The 24,510-nt window shown below is 34.3% G+C and overlaps 2 protein-coding genes across 3 annotated transcripts; both read right to left on the bottom strand.

Annotated features, from left to right (window-relative positions):
* Positions 1 to 240: 240 nt before the first annotated feature.
* LOC147287645 (beta-amyrin synthase-like) lies at positions 241 to 5,575 on the bottom strand. 2 transcript variants are annotated; one of them, XM_086242497.1, is made up of 18 exons: positions 5,321 to 5,575; positions 4,534 to 4,725; positions 4,112 to 4,201; positions 3,634 to 3,831; positions 3,450 to 3,534; positions 3,070 to 3,236; positions 2,783 to 2,971; positions 2,563 to 2,676; positions 2,319 to 2,438; positions 2,081 to 2,203; positions 1,882 to 1,980; positions 1,646 to 1,702; positions 1,509 to 1,555; positions 1,277 to 1,420; positions 1,004 to 1,181; positions 812 to 892; positions 603 to 686; positions 241 to 444 (listed from the first exon to the last, which is right to left on the bottom strand). In XM_086242497.1, the coding sequence occupies exons 1-18, from the start codon at positions 5,522 to 5,524 to the stop codon at positions 325 to 327; spliced, it is 2,292 nt and encodes a 763-aa protein (XP_086098623.1). In that variant the 5' UTR covers positions 5,525 to 5,575; the 3' UTR covers positions 241 to 324. The 2 variants fall into 2 exon arrangements, with proteins under 2 accessions (XP_086098623.1, XP_086098624.1); XM_086242498.1 differs by lacking the exon at positions 1,882 to 1,980.
* Positions 5,576 to 14,791: 9,216 nt separating this feature from the next.
* Positions 14,792 to 22,980, bottom strand: LOC147287646 (beta-amyrin synthase-like). The gene is made up of 18 exons (XM_086242499.1): positions 22,719 to 22,980; positions 22,020 to 22,220; positions 21,723 to 21,812; positions 21,402 to 21,599; positions 19,392 to 19,476; positions 19,042 to 19,208; positions 18,739 to 18,927; positions 18,431 to 18,544; positions 17,719 to 17,838; positions 17,461 to 17,583; positions 17,285 to 17,383; positions 17,117 to 17,173; positions 16,983 to 17,029; positions 16,715 to 16,858; positions 15,456 to 15,633; positions 15,261 to 15,341; positions 15,054 to 15,137; positions 14,792 to 14,911 (listed from the first exon to the last, which is right to left on the bottom strand). Exons 1-18 carry the CDS (start codon positions 22,920 to 22,922, stop codon positions 14,792 to 14,794), a joined length of 2,301 nt encoding a protein of 766 aa, XP_086098625.1. The 5' UTR covers positions 22,923 to 22,980.
* Positions 22,981 to 24,510: the final 1,530 nt, after the last annotated feature.

Below are 24,510 nucleotides of genomic sequence, written 5' to 3' on the forward strand. Positions count from 1 at the left end.
TTAATTTTTTATGGCACTATCGGATACAAGGATGTCTTATCATTATGCAAAAGGTAGGAGAACAGAAGGGTTGAAGTGGCTTGAAAAGGCCTTTTCATATAGTCTTACGAATAAAATTTACCATCAACACTGTCAAAATATATGTGTGTGTTTGTGTGTAAGACAAGATTAAATGCAATGCTGATATCTAAACCAAAACAAAAGAGAATACCATCTATTGTAATGGGATGCACAGCTATATATTCATTAACCATTACTTTCTCTTTTATTTCATTTGGCTCCAAGCATATGACCATGTTTCTACATACATCTGAATCCACACAATTATACAGAGAGAGGAACTGAAACCACATTACGGTATTCTGCAAGGGCCCAAATTGGGAAAATATTCCTGTAGGCTGCGTAGTGTAACATGGCAGTTTTCATGAAAACTCCCATCACTTCCTGTCATGAGGAGAAAAGAGTAAAGATCAGTAACCTGCGGCTTGTACTTAGTAAGTGAACACTAAAAATCAGAAATTCAAGCATGTAAAAATCAGAAATCCAAGCATGTAAAAATCAGAAATTCAAGCTGCACAATAGATATTGTTTAAGAATTGTACCTGTTGAGGGAAATCGCCACTTTCCAGTTGAGAATTGATCAACAGCTTTGCAGCTCGGTGAATAGGCGTAGGATCTCTCTCAAACTATTACCCGAAATTGAAAAACAAAAATCAATTTGAAAATTTAGCTCGGTGAATAGGAGTAGGGGAATGTGTACAAGTAAAAGAACTGGGGAAGTGGCACATAGATGTATAAATCATGTACTAACCTGTCCACCATGAATTAAACCCATTAATCCCATTGCAGTGTGCACCAGATTCGACCGGTCTCCTTCAAGAGGTGTATAGATCTGTATAACCAATTAATACCCAATAATAAATTTGAGATGGAGTTTATTCTGATCAAGAGAGCTAGAATATCATATACGCTTTCATTTACCAATGAATCTAAGAACATGTACCTTGTTTGTACAAGAAAGGCTGCTCTCTCCCCAACCACCATCATCTCTCTGTGTATTGAGTAAAAATTCAACTCCTCTGCGTACAGCCTCACAGTTATAGTAAGTCTTGCCAGCAGCCTGTAACCCTTTAATTGCAAACCATGTTCCATACATGAAACAGATTCCCCAGTGTCCATACCTGTGAAAATGCTTGTCCATTTAGTTTATCTCATCAAGTACACAAACATAAACATAAATATATGTTACACAAAATTTTATTTAAGGCCAATATACCATGAGCCATCAGGCTTTTGTGTGTCTTCAATGAACATTACAGCATTTGTGATGAAATTATCGATCTCGTTCTTTCTATGGCCAGGGTATAACTTCCTAAACAAAGCTAATGCCTGGATTGAAGAGGAGGTGCACTCTGTATAGCTGCATGACTCTTACGTTAGTCTTCAAGAAATGTAGTACTCTACAGAATAAAGAATTACAGAATGGAGTGTGGAGTCAAGAATTTTACTCGTATTCAATAACGACATCCTCACAAAATTCTACAGGATTGAGCCACTTGAGGAGAATAATTGAATAAGTTTGTCAGGATAATAAAACAGTGGAATTCAAAAATATTTGGTCATGTATAAGATTTTCTTTGTCTACCTCCAACCATTTTGGGGCTCCTGTTGGCTCCCAGGCTGATACACCCCCATTTGGACTCTGATTCAAATCATACAAATTGAGTTTATTAGTACCACGATGTACTTCTGATATAATAAGTACTAATGAGAAAATACAAATAAGCTAGTGAGTTTCTTCATTTCAGGGATCAATATGAAAACTTCCCCAATTAAAAAGATGTGCTAGAAGACAAACTAGTAATACAATCTAATCCTCACCTGCAGAGAAAGTAGGACATTGACAGCATCATAAAAACGCTCAGGTTCCATTTGTTCACCAACTAGTTGTGGTGGCATCATTGATAACAATAGGCAACACTGTGCAATAAAGCAATGGTATATGCTGTAAGCAATATATAATTGTTAAGGATAAGGCTCAACCCTCAACTTCTGAAAGCATATGAGTCAAAATAAGTACCTCCAGTGCTTCTGCAGTACAGTCAGAAACTTGCCATCCATGGTCTCGATCAGAGAAAGTCCATGCTCCTTTAGAAATGTGACGAAAATGGGCTAAAAAGTCACCAGAAGGATTTTCCCTAACCTAGAACATTACGAGTGTATAAATATTTTAGCTGACTGAAAATGTAGAAGGAGAAATAAGACGCTTCATGAACAAAGTATATAGTAAACAGAGAAGAACAGAAGATAAAAGAAACCTGAGATTTCTTCAGGAAATCATGTCCTTTCTTAAGTACAGATCCAAGTTCATCGCTGAGATTTCCAGCAATCAAAGCTTGAATAGAAAGACTAGCATCCCATGCCTGACTACCAAAACTCTGCATATGAATAGAAGTATCTCAGACAAAAACAAAAAAAGAATAGAAAGTATCAAAATCAGCACTTCCAACCAATTTGAACTTAAAACCTGAGCATACAGTCGGGGGAAATAGTTATACAAACCTGCAATGTTATTCCATCTTCTGCCAGCCATAAGTAATCTTCAACCCTTGCAAGATGCTTCTTATAAGATTCCCCATTTGGATCTTCAGCCCAGCAAGCAAGCATATTTAATGGCTGCCATATTCAAATACAGCACATTACCAAAAACAGCAGACATATCTAGCTTCAACAGATTATATATACATTCCACCTTACTTTCCTGAACTAATAATCTGATTACCTTTTCAACACATCCAATTGTAATGTATCGACTATTCTCATCTTCATAATGAATATGTTCAATCGTTTGTTTAAGAGCCTTCTCTCTCAACTTTTTGAAGGGCCAGCGAGCAAGAAGAGGTTCACAAATTGTGTAAAGACTATCCCACATTACACATTGCAACTTACCATGGGGATAGTAGTTATCCTCCTGCATTGAAAATAGGCATTACATAAAGTTTTCAATAACATAACAATGCTGCACTATTATATGAATCAAAATTCAAGGTGCAAACCATGTAAACTCACCTTTGCACACAGATGGCGCACCTTGCTCCACTGAATTTTACTGTAAGGTTCATTATAGATTTCTTCTCTCAATTCTAGAATGAGAGGTGTGATGGGGCCAACAAATCTTTTCCCAAACAAATACGACATAGGCAAGTAAGTCAACCGACAATAACACAACAAATTTGCTGCAAATATAAAGTATTAATTAGAATGAGAAATTTAAGAACCATAGAAACTTGTATCTAAGTATTCCGTATCTGAAGAAGGGAAAGAAAAACATCTACTTGTAACCCAGGCTACAAAAGAGATAGCCACTTCCAAGTCAAGTTACAATCTTTTCATTGAACATAAAATGGACTAATTTTCAAAGTTCAAGCAGTAAAACAAATTGTGCAAACCTGGATGAAAAGGGAGAAAAGATGGATAGGCCCAAAACTCTGGGGGCATAGGGTGGCTTCCCTCCCAATCATACACACCAAGTATCTGCAATAGAAGACAAATTCAATCATCTGAGACAGACTGCAATAAGTACTCTAGTGAGAATAAGATTACTATCTGAGTTAATACTAAAAGTGGTCATACTGCCATCCAAGTCTTTCCCCAAGATGATGAATGTGTTGCACCACCATGATCAAGAATCCACTTCCGTGCCCTTGCGCAAGCGTTGTCTAGACCCCCATTGGGTCCTTCTCCAAGTAGACGCATACAAATGTAGTTGATAAGTGTACAAAACATCATACTAGGAGCCTGTATGTCTAATCCCCACCCACCATCTTTGTTCTGCAATGTACAAAATTCTAGAAGCTCAATTGGAGAAAGTGGCCAGATTAGAGCCATGTGTAATCCCACATCGAGTAAATAAGGAGTTGTCTACCTATTGCTATATAAAGAAAGAAACTACACCCTAATACCCAGGCATTTTGGTAAACCCCATACCCGTTTGGAGGTGCGGTGGCTAAAGTGAGGGAATACCACACAACAGTAAGCTTTATAATCTAGAAAACAGAAACAGAAGTAGATGTTCATGTAATGAAATACATATCACACATAAGCATATTACCTGGTGATTATATATGTACCTAAGCATTTCCTTACAATGCTCTGCAGAGAAAGCAATATTAAGATGCCCTGTAATGTACAGGACCATGACCTGCATTTTGTGGCAAAAAAGAAAAACAAAATGGTGAAAATTAGTTTTAAAATCTAATTTGCTCCAAAACCCAGATGTTAATATGATTGTTTGGTACTTTGGTTTTGGGAATTTGACAAAAGCATATTACTTTTATGGTGAAAATCAGTATACAAATCCAATTGCTCCAAAACTCAGGTTTACCAATTTCATAATTTTCATCTACAGCATGATTTTGCTGTTTAGAGTAAATTACATATGATTGTTTGGTACTTTGTTTTTGGCAATTTGGCAAAAGCAAGTTAATTTTGCATGTTTTTGCATATATTGTGGGAATGAAGAGTAGTGCTCACCATGGGAGGAACGTAATACATAGGGCCAGTATTTAGAGCAGGCCAATGGCCGTGGGTTGATTGCAAGGCAGACCAGAAAGTAGCAGCCCTTCTGAATGCAGCTGTGGCCTTTTCATATCTACAATATTCCTCATCACCATCCTCTACCTTTACTTGGGGAATTGCTTGTTTGAAGTTTCTCTCTCTTAGAAGCTAAAGAATATGGTAATTGAACAAAAAACAAAACTTAAATTGTGTCCAGTAACTGTAAATCATGCTGTTAATCACAAACTGTAAATAAGTTTTCCCAGAGAAGAGTTATGATTACTATATAGGACCATTAAATCCTTAAATTCCTTTTGTGATATTAAAGTTAATATTCATGTGTAAGATACAGGGATGCCAGCTGCTATCCCATTTAGAGAGAGAGAGAGGAAGAGAGAAAGAGAAAGAGAGAGAGAGAGAGAGAGATAGAGAGAGAAAAGGGGGGGGGGGGGGGGAGGGATAGCAGCTGGCATCTCTGCTGTTGCAGGTAAGTTATTCTCTTATGTTATATATGATGAGTATTTACTCATGTGGACTGATATGAGTTTCCTCTCTATTACAATATGATCAATTAAAATAGTCTCAATAGTAATTACTATTATCTAATTCGAGAAAAAATTGCATGTAACAGGTATATACATTTTTTTCTTTCGCAATAAATTGTCACTTGATATATGTGAGGAGATGTTGAGAGAATGTAGTTGTATACATCATTTACATGCAAGTTTTTCTATATCTCATACGTACAATTTATTGAACGAACCTGCATTCTGCAGAGGAGGTCACCGCAAGCCTTTTGCTGGTGACGATTGTTGTAAAAATGTTGACGAGCCGCTTCAACCTGGGCTCGCTCCTCAGGTGTGCCTGCATGAGGGTCAAACTCCCATGTCTGTCTTCCCACAAAGTCGTTTGTGCTGAATAAGTAAGGGTTCTTTGCACCTTCAGCTCCAAACTTAAGCTTCCACATTATTTAGTCAATCTTTGATGAACTTCAGCAGTGACTAGACTACTTGTGAACTTAGAGATGGTTGTGAACTTGTGATCTAGTATAAGAAGCCTCCCATATATGTAGTGAACGTACAGTATAATGAACCTACATATATTCTTACAATCAGAGATGGACCTCTTCAAGGGCTAGGGTGGGCCGTAGCCCACCCCATTTTTTGGCCAAAAAAAGAAGCTTGTAGTAATATAAAACTATATTAGTTCAATAACTCAATATTCAATTGTTGATCCCAATATCCTACTCAATTATAATAATAGCCTAATAACTCTTTTTGAATCTCTCAATTTAGAGTTAGCTCTTTGATTTATGATTTTAATTTAGGGTTCTAAATTTTAAATTTAGGGCTTTCAATTTTAATTAAGAATTCTAAAATTTTAAGTTAGGGATGTTTGAGTTTGTTATAATATATTATAAAACTATTAATTTTTTTAATTGTTGATATGTTGTTAATTTATTTTACTAAATAGACATTAGTTTTTTAATTGATCACATATAATAGACAATTCTAATATTTCGCACATTATTTACAATTTCAAAATGTGTCCTCCATTTCTGAATTATGTCATAAACTTGTTAGAATAAGAAAATCATATTGGTTGATTGAGAGATTATTTCATCTTGTGTTGACTCTTCATGTTTTGATGGCAACAACTGAGCGAACATTCTCATTCATAAAATTTATTAAAAATTGACTTCGAAACAAGATTTGTGATGAATTTGTTGCTTATTGTATGGTTATCCACATTAAAAAAGATCTTGTTAATACTATCAATTATGATTCTGTTATTGATGATTTTTATGTTGTGAAGAATCGTATGACACAACTTAAGTAGGTATATTTTTTGTTGTTTATTAATGCAATTCACTTCGAGTTTTTTTTGATTAAATTACATTTTAGATCAATGAAGTGTTTTAACAAGTTATTTGAATTTGAGAAGTGTCATAAAAACAAACGGTATGCTGTGAAAATTTCAATAGCCTTAAAGTTCAGCCCGCCCCATGCATGTTAAATTCCTGGGTCCGTCTCTGCTTACAATCAAATAAATAACTTATAACAACTAAAAAACCTACATGAAATCAAATCACCTACACTAACAAATAAATATAATGAATTTAATTACAAACAATTTGTTTCGGTTGTAGACAATTCTTCTTTATTTGATTAAAGAAGAAGAGATATATATATATATATATATATAAGGGATTAAGTGTTTTAATGAATTCATTAAGTTTATGGATTTTAAAAACAGACATTAATTACATAATGGCGCAATTTGTAAATATATAGTAAGAAATTAATGAAATATTGTTATCCTATGTGGAGCTGGATTTCAAATATGGGCAATTAGCTATTAAATTAGTAGTGTTAGACTCTTAAAAAAATAATTTAATGGGCTAATATCTAAATGATCCTAAAATCAAACTTAAATTTTAGGGACAAAGTGTGGTGTGGTGTGCTAGTATGGTAACAACAAGAAAGAAAAATATGCTAGTATAAACAAAATATGTTAGTGAAAGCTTTGTCAAGTAAGGGAAAGTCAAGGGTTTTAGAAATTTGTTCGTAGATTGTTAAATGGCTCGACCATCATTTATATTATTAATTATTATATTGTTTTCTTGTAGGGAGAAAAAAACTTTTTTATAACAACAAAATTTAATCAAGATTGATGTGTATGTAACAAGAAAAACTCATGATTCCAAATCGGGATCTGTCCCGATTAAAATATAATAATATTTGATAAATTAAAAGCTCAAAATTATTATGTATTAGTACATTTTTTTAATATATATATAAAGAAAGCTTCAAGTTAGGATGTGTTTGTCAAATTTGATATATTCTAAGTTCGAAACGTTCAATATTCTCTCACTCCAATCAATTATATGACACCTGCTATATTTTGATTAAGTAATTTTTTTGGGGGGCACACAATAAGTAATTGTTTTTATTACAAAAGTTGAATAATTAGTGTGACTGACATGGTGAGCTAGTGGCATGCTAATGGTCCAATATAATTAAAAATTTAAAGGTGGTGAACAAAATTGAACTAAGGACTAAATGTGGTTCTACATTGGGTCATTAGGACAAAAGGGGCTATGGCCCCTGCCAAACTTTTCAGCTAGTAGCTCACAATAAGTTACATTCCATTTTTTGCTTATATAGTTATATGTTATGAAGTCAAAGTCAAACGGCGGAGCTAGTGTCATGATAGTGTCATAATGGTCCAATATAATTAAAAATTTAATGTTGGTGAACAAAATCAAACTAAAGACTAGCTGCGGTTCTACATTGGGACCTAGGGGCTATAGCCCCTGCCAAAGTTTTGGTTGAAGAGTTCAGCTAGTCATAAATCAAAATGGTCCAATATAATTAAAATTTACGGTTGGTGAACAAAATTGAACTGTAAATAACAGCTACGGTTCTACATTGGGACCAAATGGGTTATATATAGCCCGTGCCAAAGTTTTGAAAAAAGAGTTCAGCTCACAATAAGTTAAATTCCATTTTTTTAAAAAATTTTATATGAAGGAAAAAGTTTCTTGTCTTATATTATTATCAAGTCAAACCGTGGATCTCCTAAAAACTTTCTTGTCTTACAAGTTTAATACTCATTGTACTTTTTGATATTACCTCCAATTGGATGCTTGAAATGTTCATTGTTAAATAACCACCGGTGTTCTAAAAACTTAAGTTATCATATGAATTGGAGAATGGAGGATTCGCCTCCTGCAAATAAGGCTTTGATATCATGTTGAACAACTATTGTGCCCCAAAAGCTTAAGTTGTTAAGGAATATGCTAACAATATATATCAAGCTAACATTCACTTTAAGAGAAAATTATGGATTTAGTCCAGTTATTTAATACTTAGTTCAATTTTGGTTTACAATTTTTTTTAAGTTCTGTTTTGGTCCACTAATTGTTTCACTTGTTCAATAAAGGTTCAGATTTGTTTTCTCAAATTTGGTCTGCCTTTTACCCTATCAAATCTCATCCAAATTCAGCAAACATATACTTGTTTTAAAGCTATGCATTTCTTTTTTATAACCATATAAAGATCATTCAAATTAGAGTTCTAAAACTCAAGATAATTGACCCCAAAGCAGGGTACCCCGAAACTGCCAATTTTTCAAACTTCACCCAATCTCAATTCTCTTAGATTCTAATACTCTAAATTTGTTTCTATGACTAAGAAATGATCAAATATAACTTATAATTCAATTATAATTAAAGAAAACACAACTCAAAAGGATTTAAAGTCACCAATTTGGACCTTTATTGAACAAGTGAAACAATTAGTGGACCAAAACAGAACTTAAAAAAGATCGTGCACCAAAATTAAAGTAAGTATAAAATAAGTAGATCAAATCTGTAATTTCCATTTCACTTTAATGTCAAATAGTCATGATTGTATGGTTGAGATATGGTTAGCTTCTGCATTTCCTGAGTTCTGACTAACCGTTGGTTTGAACATTGAGTTACCATTTAGGATTGAAGACTCATGTGAAATTACAATGTGTATAAATTAATTACTGGGAATTGGGAATAGTTATTTACACTTACACTCCTGAAATTTATCATCTTTTCACATACACCTCTTAAAGTTTATATGTGTTCATCCCACGTTATGTAGCACCCTATGTCTCCCCGGCCTCATCAGCAAGAGTTTCCACTTGGGAAGGCAAAGGATACTAAAAAAATCAAACTCTTATGAAATATATGAATAGTTAATGGTTCTTTATCTGTAATTCTTTTTTATGTTATAATGGGTATTTACTCATATGGCCTCATATGAGTTTCCTCTCTATTACAGAGATGGTATACCGTTTGATCAGCTAAGATAGTCTCAATAATAATATACGTACTATCATCTCATACGAGAAAAAATTACATGTAACGAATGTATATATTTTTTCTTTCACAATAAATAGTCACATGACTAATATATATGAAAAGATGTTAGAAGAATGTAGTTGTATACATCCGTTACATGCAAGTTTTTCTCTATATCATATATATAGTTGATTGTACGAACCTGCATTCTGCAGAGGAGGTCACTGCAAGCCTTTTGCTGGTGACGATTGTTGTAAAAATGTTGACGTGCCTCTTCAACCTGGGCTCGCTCCTCAGGTGTGCCTGCATGAGGGTCAAACTCCCATGTCTGTCTTCCCACAAAGTCGTTTGTGCTGAATAAGTAAGGGTTCTTTGCACCCTCAGCTCCAAACTTAAGCTTCCACATTATTTAGTCAATCTTTGATGATCTTCAGCAGTGACTAGATAGACTACTTGTGAACTTATAAAAAGCTAGCCTCCCATATATATAGTACATAGAGGGCATATGGCCGACCCATAAGTGTTAATTAAGCCTTGCATTGCATGGGATCGAGTAGTTGACCAAAATGAAACGTACAATAATACACACTTTCCTAAAGAACTAAATAAAAGATATATATGGTGTTAACTTGAAACATATATATATTGTCTGGTCCACCTTTTTTTTTTTGTGTTCACCATTTTGGGAAAGAATTCTAGACAGCATGTTACAATATGTCTTTGTGTGACTTAAGTGCAAGGAAGGGACTTAAGTCAATTTAAAGGAAGGGACTTAAGTCAAATAAATTCATTAAAAGTAAAACTTTGTGTGAATTGAACTATTGAAGCCCATAGTACCTAATTAATTTGTAATACAATAATATATGTGAAGAAACTTGACCTACTGTATGGCACATACTTCATCTATTTTACTCTCCACTGGTTAATAATTGATGACCTTGTTGTGGCGATTGTGACATAATATGTCTTTAAAACCAAACTTAAATTTTTGGGACAAAGTGGTGTGGTAAATGTGCTAGTATGGTGACAGCCGAAAGAAAAATGTGTTAGTGTAGTAGAGCATCATGATCAAGCTAGAATGTATGGCGTCCAAGGATTGAGATAGCTTAAAGAAGAAGAAAACAAAAGAGTACCACAAGATTTGAAAATCTTATATTTATGAAAAAACACAAAAAACTTGTATGAATCCAGCGTAGTATCGTGATTTCTCTTAAGATTATAGTCAGTGGAGTGATAAAATCTTTTATTTTAGTACATGTTTTTGTTTAAACTCAAGTTACTTAAAGCCTGTCCTGTAGTGAAAGCTTTTTCTTGTTCGTAAATTGTTAAATGGCCCGACCGTCCTTTATATTATTAATTATTATATTGTTTCCTTGTAGGCTTGTAGCTAGGGAGAAAAAACTCTTTTATCACAACAAAATTTAATCAAGATTGATGTGTATCAGTGTATGTAACAAGAAAAAGTTTCATAATTCCCCAGATCGGGTTTTCTGTCCCCATTAAAATATCATAATATTTGATAAATTAAAAAATCAAAATTATTATGTATTAGTACACTTTCATAATATATATAAATACATGGTTTTTCTATTGAAAACTTCTTTAAGTAAGTTTATTTAAGTGATATCTCGTGGGGTCCATTTCACATTGTACTTTGATGATTAATTGGAACCGTCTATTTTTTTTTTTCTCAATTGAAGGATCGTCCTTGCAAAAAATTAAGTAAATCGGAAATTGGAAACTGTTTGACCATTGATTAAAAGGTCCATTGATTTTAACTACTAAATTTCAATAACTTTTTAATTTATGTACCAAAATTAAATAGCATTTTAGATTAGGTACTAGTTGAAAAGTCAAACAAAATAATAAAGTGAAATGTATTAGAATTTACAAATATTATATCACATGTCACTACAATAAAAAAAATAAAAATAATATTACATCACAAATATTACATTAATTTATACTATATTGTATTAAAAAAAAAAAATCAATCCAATCACAACTTAACTGTGACTATCTTGGTAAATTAAAAGAAACAACTCACACTACTATATTATGTATTATTTTGACCTCTATTTATACTATATATATTGTAGTATAATTTCTCTAAAGAAAATTCAATTAAGTCACAACTTAACTGTGACTGTCATACAACTTAGATGTGACTGTCGTTCAGTCACAACTAAATTTGAAATTGTGAGTGTCGTACAGTCACAACTAAATGTGAAGTTTAGACTATATTAACAAATTTTCAAGATAATATAAAAGCCACAAGGAAAATTTTGTTAAAACCTTATAAATTTTAACTAACACTCATCATATGTGGGCCAAATGATAAAAATGTCAAATGGAAAAGGCTCAAATCAAAGGTACCAATATATTTGTGACATAATCTAAAAAACTACATTTAAATTTGGGATTAATGACATTTTGCTCCCCAGACTATTACACATGTATCAGTTTGCGCTCCAGACTTCTAATTTGGAAAATTAAGGACCCTGACTCTTTCAATTTTGCCAATTAAGATTATTCCGTCAATTTATACATTTTTCATCTAAAATGTCGAGATGATCAACTAGTTATTAGCGAGAAATATAAGAGGGAAAATGATGCATAAGGAAAAAATGATAAGATCTAAATGGAAGGGACCATTTTGCCCTCAAAGATTTGGATAAAAAAATGTGTAAATTGACGGAAGAACCTCAATTGGCAAAATTGAAAAAGTCAAAGTCCTTAATTTTCCAAATTAGAAGTCTAGGGAGCAAACTGATACAAGTGTAATAGTCTGAGGAACAAAATGGTATTAATGCCTTTAAATTTGGTAGTTCAATTGAAGTATTATATAGTCTTCATGCTATACCAAAAAATTATTGAGATGTAGTATTTAATCTTAATTTTCTATTGATTAAATAGTCACAATTTTAAGTGTTTATCAAAAAGATTTTGTTCATTTATTTATTTGATCAAAATTAGATATCTTAATAGTTTCCGATTTGTCTAAGTTTTGGCATAGATGATCTTAGAATAAAGACCTACAAAATAGACGATTTGAATCATTGAAATGTAATATAGAATGGGCCCTATGATGAATCCCTGAAATAAAATTATCTAAGGGATCCCTAAATGGAAGGGATATGTATATAAATACATAGAGGAAGTTTCAAGTCAAGATATTTTTACTCTTAGAAAAGTAAGAACATTTTCTCTGGGCCTATAATGCAATGACTAGAATTGTTTATATTTTAAGGCATCATTCAAAGATCACTCTTGTAGAAAATCAACCAACTCGTAAACTGTTTATTACTATTTTGACTATCATAGTTTAGATGACCAAATAATTACCAATTTGGTATCCTTGAGGAGAGACCAAAATAATGAATATATGGTTTTGATCATTGATCTTCATTGTTGAGTGGTACCCAAAGAGAATGTTATTATTTTTCTTATAATAAGAACATCCTTACTTGAAGCTTCCTCTATATATATAATGGCCTTATTTGGAATGTGGGATAGAATTACACAAGACATGATTGAGTACTATGGACGTGACAGATTAGGACAGAACATGATTATAGAGAGTCATGTCCCATATGTTTGGTACAATATAGGATTGGACTGGATTATGAATAACTTTTTTTTAATTAAGTCCATGAAACTAGACAGAGAGAGGAAATGTGGCTTACAATAGTTTCTAGTTTGAGGTTTTGTTCTTACATTAGTAATTTAGCATTTTTCTGTAATTTCATTTCACAGTTACTGTTTCCAATGTTGTAGGTAGAGCTTAGTTGCAGTATATCGATCTATTTCTTTTCTTTAATTAAAAGCAATTGGTGAGTGGCCAAAAAAAAAAATTAAAAGCAATTGGTGAGAAAAAAAGTCAAAAAAAAAAAAAAAAAAATGAAGGAAGAATAACAGAACATGTGTTGCCTATGAAGAAGAAGAGTGGGTAACGGAGCTGACCCGCGTGTGCTCATGGGTCAGTTGTCCAGTCCATTTTACTAATAGGAACCAAAATATGATGAAGACCCAATTAAGGTGCTTGCCTGCTCTTTCCATAGATCGATTCCATGATTCACTTTTTAATCAGTGGTCAGATTAAATGCTTATGTGTAGCCTTGATTGAACATCTGATACCCGAAGTGAAATTCTATCCAAATCACACGGTGCAAAGTGTAATTAACTAAGAATTAATATTTAGCATTTAAAAACGGCCAATACATATTTTTGGTCCATGTAATTTGTTCCTGCATGTTCTTTTGTCTCTGTATTTTTTTTTTTTTTCATCCTTAGTTTCTTTCCATTACCACTTTTGATCCAAACTTGAATTGGGTTCATTTACGTCAATGTTTCTTAGCATTTTTGTTGCTATAATTTCATTTTGTTATAACAATGTACTCTAGTAAGCACATTGACTTGCCCTTGCACCATTATACCAATTGATGCTGAAAAAATAACCACATTAGTGACGGCGTTATTGTTCTCCACAATGTTAATTCTGATGCAAGAAAAGTGTCTTTTGTAGTGGTCGCCGCAGGTATTAATGTGTTGGCCAATGAAGAAGTTTCTAACATAGGTTTCATGGCCAGCTCTTAGTAATTTAATTACTAACCATTAGTTAAAAGGTTTGTTTAACTAAAGGTTAGCAAGAAGGCCCATATCAGATACAATAAGCACACTATTTTTATGGCACTATCCACAATGATGCCTTATTAGAGCATGTATAATGGCATGGCTAAATTTTACAATTTCTAATTTGACTTTGACATAAAAAATACTAAAATATTAATTTGGGTATTAAAATAATAATATTTAAATATATTTCATATTGGGCTCATATTAAAGATCTCATTAAAATATTTACAATGATATAATTATTAAAATAATTTAATTTATAAGGATATATATGAATATATTAAAAATATAAACATTAACATATAGCTATAGCTTTTGTGTGAGCAAAAAGCACAAAAGTTATTGATAAATGCTCATGCTAAATATATCTTATAGCAAAAAACCATGCTAAATATAGCATATAGCAAAAAGCCATTGTACATGCTCTTAGTATGCAACAGCTAACTAGAAGAGCAACTGGGTTAAAGTGGCAAGAAAAAAAAAAAAAAAAAAAACACCTTTCTTTCTAGTTTTGTTGATAGAGTTTACCATCAAATCTGTCAAAATATATATATATATATATATATAAACAGACAAGATTAAATGCAATGCTGATATCTAAAGTTCTAAACCAAAGAAAAAGAGAGGACTATGCCCCTTCTATGTGCAGATAGCCGTTTATTAACCTTTACTTTGGTTTTCTTTTCTCTTTATTGTTTCACTTGGCACCAAATAAGCATACAACCATGCATGTTTCTACATACATCTGAATCTACACAACAACTACACAGAGAGAGGCAATGGAACCATATTACGGTATTCTGCGAGAGCCCAAATTGGGAAAATATTCCTGTATGCTGCGTAGTGTAACATGGCATTCCTCATGAAAACTCCCATCAGTTCCTGTCGATCATGAGGAGAATAAGAAAAAAAGATGAGTAACAGTACTGGCTAGTACTTAACTTAGTAATTAAACACTAAATTTAAAATCAGAAATTCATGCACAAATGTATATAGAGTGTTTTTAAGGATCGATGGTATATACCTGTTGAGGGAAATCACCATTTTCCAGTTGAGAATTGATCAACAGCTTTGCAGCGCGGTGAATAGGAGTAGGGTCTCTCTCTGCCTGCAGTTACAAAGAAAAAAACAAAAAACTTAAAAATTTAGAACTTGGGGAGGAAATGTGTATAAGTAAAAACTTGAAGTGGCATTGGCCAGCCCTTAGATGTATAAACATGTGCTAACTAACCTGTCCACCATGAATTAAACCCATTAATCCCATTGCAGTCTGCACCAGATTCGACCTGTCTCCTTCAAGAGGTGTATAGATCTGTATAACCAATTAATTATACCCGAGAATAAATTTGAGATGGAGTTTATTCTGATCAAGAGAGCTAGAATATCATTTATGCTTTCATTTTCCAATGAATCTAAGAACATGTACCTTGTTTGTACAAGAAGTGTAGCTCTCTCCCCAACCACCATCATCTCTCTGTGTTTTGAGTAAAAATTCAACTCCTCTGCGTACAGCCTCACAGTTATAGTAAGTCTTGCCAGCAGCCTCTAACCCTTTAATTGCAAACCATGTTCCATAGATGAAACAGATTCCCCAGTGTCCATACCTGTGAAAATGCTTGTCCATTTAGTTTATTTCACCAAGTACACAAGCATAAACACAAGGGCAAATTACAATTTAGTACCTCAATTTTACATGTTGTTTCAACTTAGTACCTCAACTTTGAAAACTTGCAAAAAAATACCTCAACTTTCATTTTGTGTCAAAATAGTACATCTGTTAGTTTTTCTGTCAAATAAACCTTATATGTTGATGTGGCAGGGGTATTTTTGTCTTTTTCTTCAAATTTAAAAAATAATAATATTTTTAAAAACTTTTGAATAAAAAAATTTCTTAAAAAAATTATAAAACTAAAAAAAAAAAAAAAAAAAGTGGGGGGAGATGGGCAGGGAGGGTCGGGGTTGGGTAAGGGGGGTGAGGGTATAAATCTGGGTAGAGGGGTGGGGGGAGCTGATCTGGGGAGTTGCAGGGCTGGGCGGGGCAGCACTGGGTAGGGCGGGGCTTGGCTGGGCGGGGGGAGGGAGGTGGGTCGGGGCTGTATGAGGGGGGTGGGTTAGGGTGGGGGTGGGAAGGGGAGAGGATGGCTGGGGGAGGGCTGAGTGGGGGCGGGAAGGGGAGGGGATGGCTGGGTGAGGGCGGGGAGGGGAGGGGCTGAGGGCTAGGGGGGAGGGGTCGGGCAGGGAGAGGGAGGAGGGTGGGGGCTAAGTGGGGGCTGGGAGGGGAGGGGAGGGGAAGGGAGGGCTGGGTGGGGGCTAGGGGCGGGAAGGGGAGGGGATTGGTGGTTGAGGCTAGGGGGTGGGGTGGGGCATAGCTAGGGAAAGGGGAGGGAGAAAGGTTTTTATTTTAAGAAATTTTTTTATTTAAAAGTTTTTAAAAATATTATTATTTTTTAAATTTGAAAAAAAAAAGATGAAAATACCCCTGCCACGTCAGCAGATAACGGTTTATTTAACAAAAAAACTAACGGAGGTACTATTTTGATACAAAATGAAAGTTGAGGTACTTTTTTGCAAGTTTTCAAAGTTTGGGTACTAAGTTGAAACAATATGTAAAGTTGAGATGTTAAATTGTAATTTGCTCTAAACATAAATATATGTTACACAAAATTTCATTCGAGGCCAATATACCATGAGCCATCAGGCTTTTGTGTGTCTTCAATGAACATTGCAGCATTTGTGATGAAATTATCGATCTCGTTCTTTCTATGGCCAGGGTATAACTTCCTAAACAAAGCTAATGCCTGGATTGAAGACGAGGTGCACTCGACATGCCTGCATATATATATATATATATATATATATATATATATATATGACTCTTACATTAGTCTTCAAGGAATGTAGTCTAAAGCATAAAGAATACAAGATGGAATGTTGAGGCAGGAAAGAATTTTACTCGTATTCAATGACGAGGCCCTCGAGAAACTCTATAGGATTGAGCCACTGGGGGAGAACAAAAATAGAATATAATATATAATGCATGTCATTATACATAATAAAAGGTACATTAATTGTTTGGTCCTTCTTTACCTCCAACCATTTTGGAGCTCCTGCTGGTTCCCAGGCTGATACACCACCATTTGGACTCTGATTCAAATCATATAATGAAAATGCAAATAAGCGAGTTTCTTCAGTTCGTTCACTGTTTAAAAGATGTACTAGATTGAAAACAAACTCATAATTCAATATAATTCTCACCTGCAGGGAAAGTATGACATTGACAGCATCATATAAACGCTCAGGTTCTATTTGTTCACCGACCAGTTGTGGTGGCATCATTGATAACAGTAGGCAACACTGTGCAATATATAATTCTTATGGCTAGCTAAGGCTCAACCCTCAAATTCTGAAAGCATATGAGTCAAAACAATTACCTTCAAAGCTTCTGCAGTACAATCCGAAACTTGCCACCCGTGGTCTTGATCAGAGAAAGTCCATGCTCCTTTAGAAATGTGACGGAAATGGGCTAAGAAGTCACCAGAAGGATTATCCCGAACCTAGAATGTTGCAAGTGAATGCATGCATATACACTTTAGCTGACTGAAAAAATGTACAAGTCGAAAATAATATGCTTGTTTGATGAATCGGATTGAAAGGAGATAAACATAAAATGAGAAAAGCAGTACAGAAACCTGAGATTTCTTTAGGAACTCATGTGCTTTCTTAAGTACAGATCCAAGTTCATCAGTGAGATTTCCAGCAACCAAAGCTTGAATGGAAAAACTAGCATCCCACGTCTGGCTACCAAAACACTGCATATGAACAAAAAGTATCAAACTAGTTCCGTAATTTCGTGGCCGTTCAAACCAATTAAGAATTTGAAATTAAAACCTGAGCATGCATACAGTTGCGGGCAATGTAAGAATTCCTAATGAACTTATCACTGATGCATTAGGATTCTACAAGGCTCCACAACTTGCAGTCCAAGAAAGAACAATATTGAGTCAATCCGGATAACCTTATTGGTTTTTGATTCTAATTCCAATAAGTATAAAGGGCCTGATTAGTAAGGTAATTGAATCCTTATTGGACATGGTTAAGGTGTTCTTTGACAGCTGTGTATGTTTAGATAAGAGGCATGAGTTGCACCTTTATGGGAGGACTCTTATCTAAGCATCACATATAAAAGGAACTAGTCCCTGCTCTCACAGTCACGCTTTGCAAAAGAACTCAGTCCCATATTGAGCTGCAATTAAGGAACTCTGCTGAGAGGAGAAGGCTAGCTGTGCTTATCAATGGCTTCCTGTATGTACTTTCTGCCTGTATTGGTTTAGTCTATTCTAGTTTGTAGATTGATTTCTTGATGCTTGTGGATTATTTCTAACAGGAAATAGTTATACAAACCTGCATTGTTATTCCATCTTCTGCCACCCATATGTAATCTGAAACCCTTGCAAGATGCTTCTTATAAGATTCACCGTGTGGATCTTCATCCCAGCAAGCAAGCATCATTAATGGCTGCCAAATTCAAATGACATTACATCAACAAAAAAAGCAGGCATATAAAGCTTGAACATAATTTATGCGCATTCCAGTCTCCTATAAATAAGTCTTGTAACTCATTCGTTGAATTAAGCAATTCCATTGTTCATTATGGTATCAAAGCAGGCTATCCATCCTGTCTTACTCTAATTAATGAGTAATCTTATTACCTTTTCCACACATCCAATTGTAATGTATCGACTATTCTCATCTTCATAATGAATGTGTTCAATCGTTTGTTTAAGAGCCTTCTCTCTCAACTTTTTGAAGGGCCAGCGGGAAAGAAGAGGCTCACAAATTGTGTAAAGACTATCCCACATTACACATTGTAACTTACCATGGGGATAGTAGTTATCCTCCTGCATTAAGAAACAGTACAGTCATTTTAAGTATGCACTTAAAGTTTTCAGTAACATAAAAATGCTGCAGAATGATAAGAATCAATGTGTAAGGTGCAAACCATGTGAACTCACCTTTGCACACATATGGCGCACTTTGCTCCATTTAATTTCATTGTAAGGTTCATTATAAATTTCTTCTCTCAATTGCAGAATGAGAGGTGTGATGGGGCCAACAAATCTTTTTCCAAACAAGTACGACATAGGCAAGAAAGTCAACCGACAATAGCAGAGCATTTGTGCTGTAAATATGTAGTGCTCAGATTGAGACAGTTGCAAAACATAGAATTTTTTATATAAGTCAATATCTAAAGAAGGGAAGGAAAAGCTTCTACTTGTTAAGTTAATCCACTTCCAAGTCAAGTAAATTAACATCAAATGGACTAATTTGCCAAGTTCAAACTGTTAAAAGGAATTGCGCAAACCTGGTTTAAAAGGGAGCAAAGATGGGTAGGCCCAAAACTCTGGGGGCATAGGGTTGCTTCCCTCCCAATCATACACACCAAGTATCTATATTAGAAGACATTTAATCATTTGAGACTGGCAGACTGCAATAAGTACTCTAATAATCGAGATGAGCTCATTAATTTGAATCAATATTGTAAAGATTTTTTTATCACAAATGGTCTCTCAACTTTCACCCAAATATCAATTTGTTCCCTAAAGTGCATTTTCACTCAATGTGGTCCCTCATATTTGCCACTGAACATCAATGTTCCCCCTCCGTTCAATTCCCTTTGAATTGCCGTTAAGCTACACATACCATTTTTTCAGAGGGATAAATGTACGTCTTAACACACCCCAAAGAAACCCAACCCATTTTCCCTCCAACCCGCCAATGAGGGTGGGGAGGGGGTAGGGAGGGCTGCCGGTGAGGGTTGGGATGAAGGCTTGGGTTGGGGATGACTTTCCTTTTTCTTTTTTCTTTTATAACTATTTAAATTTTTTAATCTTTTTAGTATTTTTTTAAAGTTAAACTTGGAATTAAATAGTGAGAAAAAATTTGTAGGGTTTTTTTGGGTGTTTCTAGGTCGTGTGAAGACCATTTTGCCTATGAAAAAATGGTCACGTGCACTGCACACAAGGAATAAAATTTTGGGTTTCGAGGAAATTTCGATGGAAATTTCGACGGAAATTTCAACGGAAATTTCGAAGATTTTTAAATTTCGACAGAAATTAGACGGAAACGACGGAAATTGCTATCAAAATATGAAAATTTTGAATGAAACTTTACCATATGTTTATTTAACATATTATCTACTACATTGATAAAAAAAACATTGAAAAAACCAAATTATATAGTAAGTTTCATGTGATATAATGCGCGCTGAAGGAAAATACTGTTAAATGAAATTAGTATAATGAATAAATGAAATTAGTATATTTTTTATATTCTATAATCTATACACTAAATCCTAATACTAAACTTGATATACCCTAATACTTTTTATACTCTATAATTTATATACTAAACCCTATATACTTTATAATCTATACTTTATATTGTTTAAGATATCGTATATGATATTAGAGTTTAGGCCCTTTATAGTATTTTTAATTATTTTTTATATAAAAATATATTATAGTTTATTAGTTTAGAGTTTAAAAACAATTAAACAAAACCACAAAACGGCCAAACGAAATCTCAAACCATTTTTTTTCTTTTCAATTGCCCAAAAGTCCTAAACCCCAATCAAAGAAAACCTTTTATTTTATTTTATTTTTTCTTTTCTTTTCTCTTTTTTTTTCTTTTTTTTTTTTTTCCTTTCCTTCCTTATCTTTCCCTGTAACTCTCCTTTTCTCTTTTCTTTCCTTCCTCCTTTTTCTTCTCATTTCTTCTTCTTTCTTCCTTCCGCCTGTGCAGCACTGCAGCTTCTCTCTCTCTCTCTCTCGCTTTTATTCCTCTATATTTCTCTCTCTCTCCATCACCATCACCAACTCACCCTCACCCTCACCCTCACCCTCACCCTCACCCTCATCTCTTTCTCCCTCCTCTCTTTCTCCCTCATCTCCCCCTGCCGTTGCTCACTGCCGCCGAAACCTACCGAAAAGCAACTGCTTCCAAGCTTCAGCCGCTCATCTCTTCTCCCTCATCTCTCCCATGCCGCCGCCCTCTCTTGCTCCATAGATCTGAGATTGTTGAAAATTTCGCCGAAATTTCGAGGATTTTGGCGAAATTTCGAAATTTTCTAAATTTTGCTAAATTATCACAAAAAATTGACGATTATGTGTTTCGATTTCGAACCCCCCTAAAATCGAAATTTTCGGCGAAATTTTGCCGAAAATTTCGAAATTTAAACCCTTGACTGCACATGATCATTTCCGTAAATATGAGGGACCATAATGAGCAAAAATACACTTTATGTACCAAATTGATGTTTAAGTGAAAGTTGAGAGACCATTTATAATAAAAATCCTATTAGAAAAGGTCATACTGCCATCCAAGTCTTTCCCCAAGATGATGAATGTGTGGCACCACCATGATCAAGAATCCACTTCCGTGCCCTTGCACAAGCATTGTCTAGACCGCCATCGGGTCCTTCTCCAAGTAGACGCATACAAATGTAGTTAATAAGTGTACAAAACATCATACTAGGGTCCTGTATGTGTAATCCCCACCCACCATCTTCATTCTGCAATGTAAAAAACATTTTAAGCTAAACTGAGATACATAAGCATAATTATATATAGGGAAAACAGAAACTGACTTAGATGTTGATTAAATAAAAGAATACATATTGCATAAGCATTATCACCTGGTGACAGTAGATGTACCTAAGCATTTCCTTATGATGCTCTGCAGAGAAAACACTATTAAGATGCCCTGTAATATACAGGGTCATGACCTGCATTTTTCAGGAAGAAAGCAAATGAAAATGGTGAAAATCATCCAAATATAATTGCTCCATAACCCAGATTCACCGATTTCATCCACAGCCTAATTTTGCAGTTCAGAGTTGCATATGACTGTTTGGTGCTTAGTTTTAGCAATTTGACAAAAGTATCTCTAACTTTGCATGGTCTTGCATATTGTGGGAATGAAGAATACTCACCAAGGGAGGAATGTAAAACATAGGGCCAGTAATTTGAGCAGGCCAATGACCGTGGGGTGATTGCAAGGCAGACCAGAAGGTAGCAGCCCTTTTGAATGCAGCTGTGGCATTTTCATGTGCACATTCCTCATCATCACCATCCTCTAGGACCTCTACCTTTACTTGGGGAACTGCTTGTTTGAAATTTTTCTCTCTTAGAAGCTACATGTTTATTCGTTAAAGAAACAGCTATTAGAAAAAGAAGATGGTATAATTAACTGATAAACTTAAATTGCATCTAGTGACAAGAACATAATCATGCTGTTAATCACAAACTGTAATTATAGAGATATATAACCATTAAAATACCCCCTAACTTGATATATATTTGAACACAGAAACTTGAGTTTTCTAAGGTTAATTTTCCAACTTCATTTTCATATATTAATTTTCACAAAAATGTAAGATGACAGCCTTAAACTTTACATATAACAGGTTAGTTTTACAGTACAACAACATTGTAGATGGTAGGTACTTGAAAACCCAGTAGTATACAAGGAAACGGTTGTCAAGTGCATATATATATACACTACATATTCCATAGTAATCAGGTGAACTACTATGCCCCAAAAGCTTAAGTTGTTAGGGAATGAATCAACAATGTATATCATGCTAACAAGCTAACAAATAAGTACATTTAATTATGCGTACTAGATTTACCTGCATTCTGCAGAGGAGGTCACTGCAGGGCTTTTGCTCGTAACGATTGTTGTAAAACTGTTGACGAGCGTCTTCAACTTGGGCTCGCTCTTCAGGTGTGCCTGCATGAGGGTCAAATTCCCACGTCTGCCTTCCCACAAAGTCGTTGGTGCTGAATAAGTAAGGGTCCTTTGCACCCTCAGCTCCAAACTTAAGCTTCCACATTCTTCTTCACTGATCAATCAGTAGTAGTAAGATTAACTTTGGAGCTAGAGTAGGTGAAGCTTTTAGTTTGGGTTTATAAATTGAGGAATCTAAGTGCAAGTGAGGAGGGAGTTTCTGAAGAGCTCTTAAATTAGCATCTGGAAATGGTTGTGATCCTCAGTATAAGAAGCCTCCCATATATTATATATATATATATATATAGAGAGAGAGAGAGAGAGAATGTGATTCAAATATTCCATTCTTTATTGTGTTATTTAGAATTTTGTATTTGCTGTCTCATCACATGAGTCACCAGGGCCGGCTATTAGGGGATGGGCTGTGCGTTCGCACAGGCCCCCAATTTGTCTACTTCTTGTTAATTAGTTTATCTCTTTAGGGTTGCTGATGAGGAATAGATTCATTCTCAACTTTGTTTTGTTGTTCTGTTTTGTTTCCCTTTCTTGTCGTTACTTCTTAATTTGGTTGTATCTTACACGTGGCTTTAGTCTTATGCTTTAGAATATTACACTTTATGTTGATGTATTAATTAACTTGTTCCCTTAATGGAGAAAAACTTTAATGGGTAAGCTCCTGCTACCTCACCATGTTGAGTGGCAAGACCTATCTAATTAAAACTTGTCATTTGTTCACTCATTTTATAATCAAGAAAAAAAATTAAGAACAGTCTCTTTCTTCTTTTCTCTCCCTCAACACCAAAGCTCTCTATTTTCTTCTCCCCTGCAAACCCATGCTTTTCTTTCTAATCAAAAGAGTAGATGCTTGGAAAACCAAAAATCATGTCATTTTGTTTGGACAAATAGTAATAATAATAATATAAGCTATTCCATTTTATTTTAGAGTTTTTTTTTTTAAGTCCAATACAAACAAAGGCCTAATAATGCGACCCTCTTGCTACAGGATGCTACTAATGCGGCCCACCTTTTAAAAGGCCTGTAAGACGCGCAACAAAAGCCATTTAAACCAATTAAAATTACACTTGTGCCACCGGTTCGTTTATAAACTAAATAGCCATTACAAAAATAAAGGGTTATTGACTAAAATGCTGCTATGTGTCGTGCTTCCACTCTTCCTTACAGCCACGCCTAAAGCTGTTGAAGATGTGTTCTTTTTGTCTTCTTCTTTGTCTTTTTCTTCTTGTCTCTTTGCTGAAGTGTGTCTTCTTTTTTATTTTTTTTTGCTGAAACTGCCTCTTTTTTTTTTTTTTTTTGCCTTTTTGCATACAACTTACAACTCTTTAATTCTTGGTTATGAATTTGAGTCAAAGCGCATAAATCGACAATAACGTAGCACGTTATTAAAATATAATTGTTACTATTAACAATTCATAACATTAATATTATTATTATAAAATAGTAATAATTACAAATCAATTAATAAAGTAGTTGTAAATGTGGCAGCAATATGGTAAATATTAATAACCAACATAAAACACAAAAAATCAAAATGAGGGAGTCACATTCATAACTTAATCTTTTGCATTTCAATAGTAAATATAATTGTTACTATCAAATAGTAACAATTCATAACATTAATATTATTGTTACCGTATAGTTACTACTCGACAGTAACAATTAACCTGTACTTCTAA

This window comes from Dryas octopetala, chromosome 4, assembly GCF_963921425.1.
Source record: "Dryas octopetala chromosome 4, drDryOcto1.1, whole genome shotgun sequence".
Lineage (NCBI taxonomy): Eukaryota > Viridiplantae > Streptophyta > Magnoliopsida > Rosales > Rosaceae > Dryas > Dryas octopetala.

Bases quoted from the DNA above. Each gene is read 5' to 3' on its own strand.
- LOC147287645 (XM_086242497.1), bottom strand. From the start codon at position 5,524: ATGTGGAAGCTTAAGTTTGGAGCTGAAGGTGCAAAGAACCCTTACTTA. The intron at 3,237-3,449 runs GTTTGCACAATT...TTATATTTGCAG, and splicing joins TTTTCTCCCTTTTCATCCAG to CAAATTTGTTGTGTTATTGT. The intron at 687-811 runs GTTAGTACATGA...TTCGGGTAATAG, and splicing joins GTTTAATTCATGGTGGACAG to TTTGAGAGAGATCCTACGCC.
- LOC147287646 (XM_086242499.1), bottom strand. From the start codon at position 22,922: ATGTGGAAGCTTAAGTTTGGAGCTGAGGGTGCAAAGGACCCTTACTTA. The intron at 17,584-17,718 runs GTTTCTGTACTG...GCAACATTCTAG, and splicing joins AGTTCCTAAAGAAATCTCAG to GTTCGGGATAATCCTTCTGG. The intron at 15,138-15,260 runs GTTAGTTAGCAC...TTGTAACTGCAG, and splicing joins GTTTAATTCATGGTGGACAG to GCAGAGAGAGACCCTACTCC.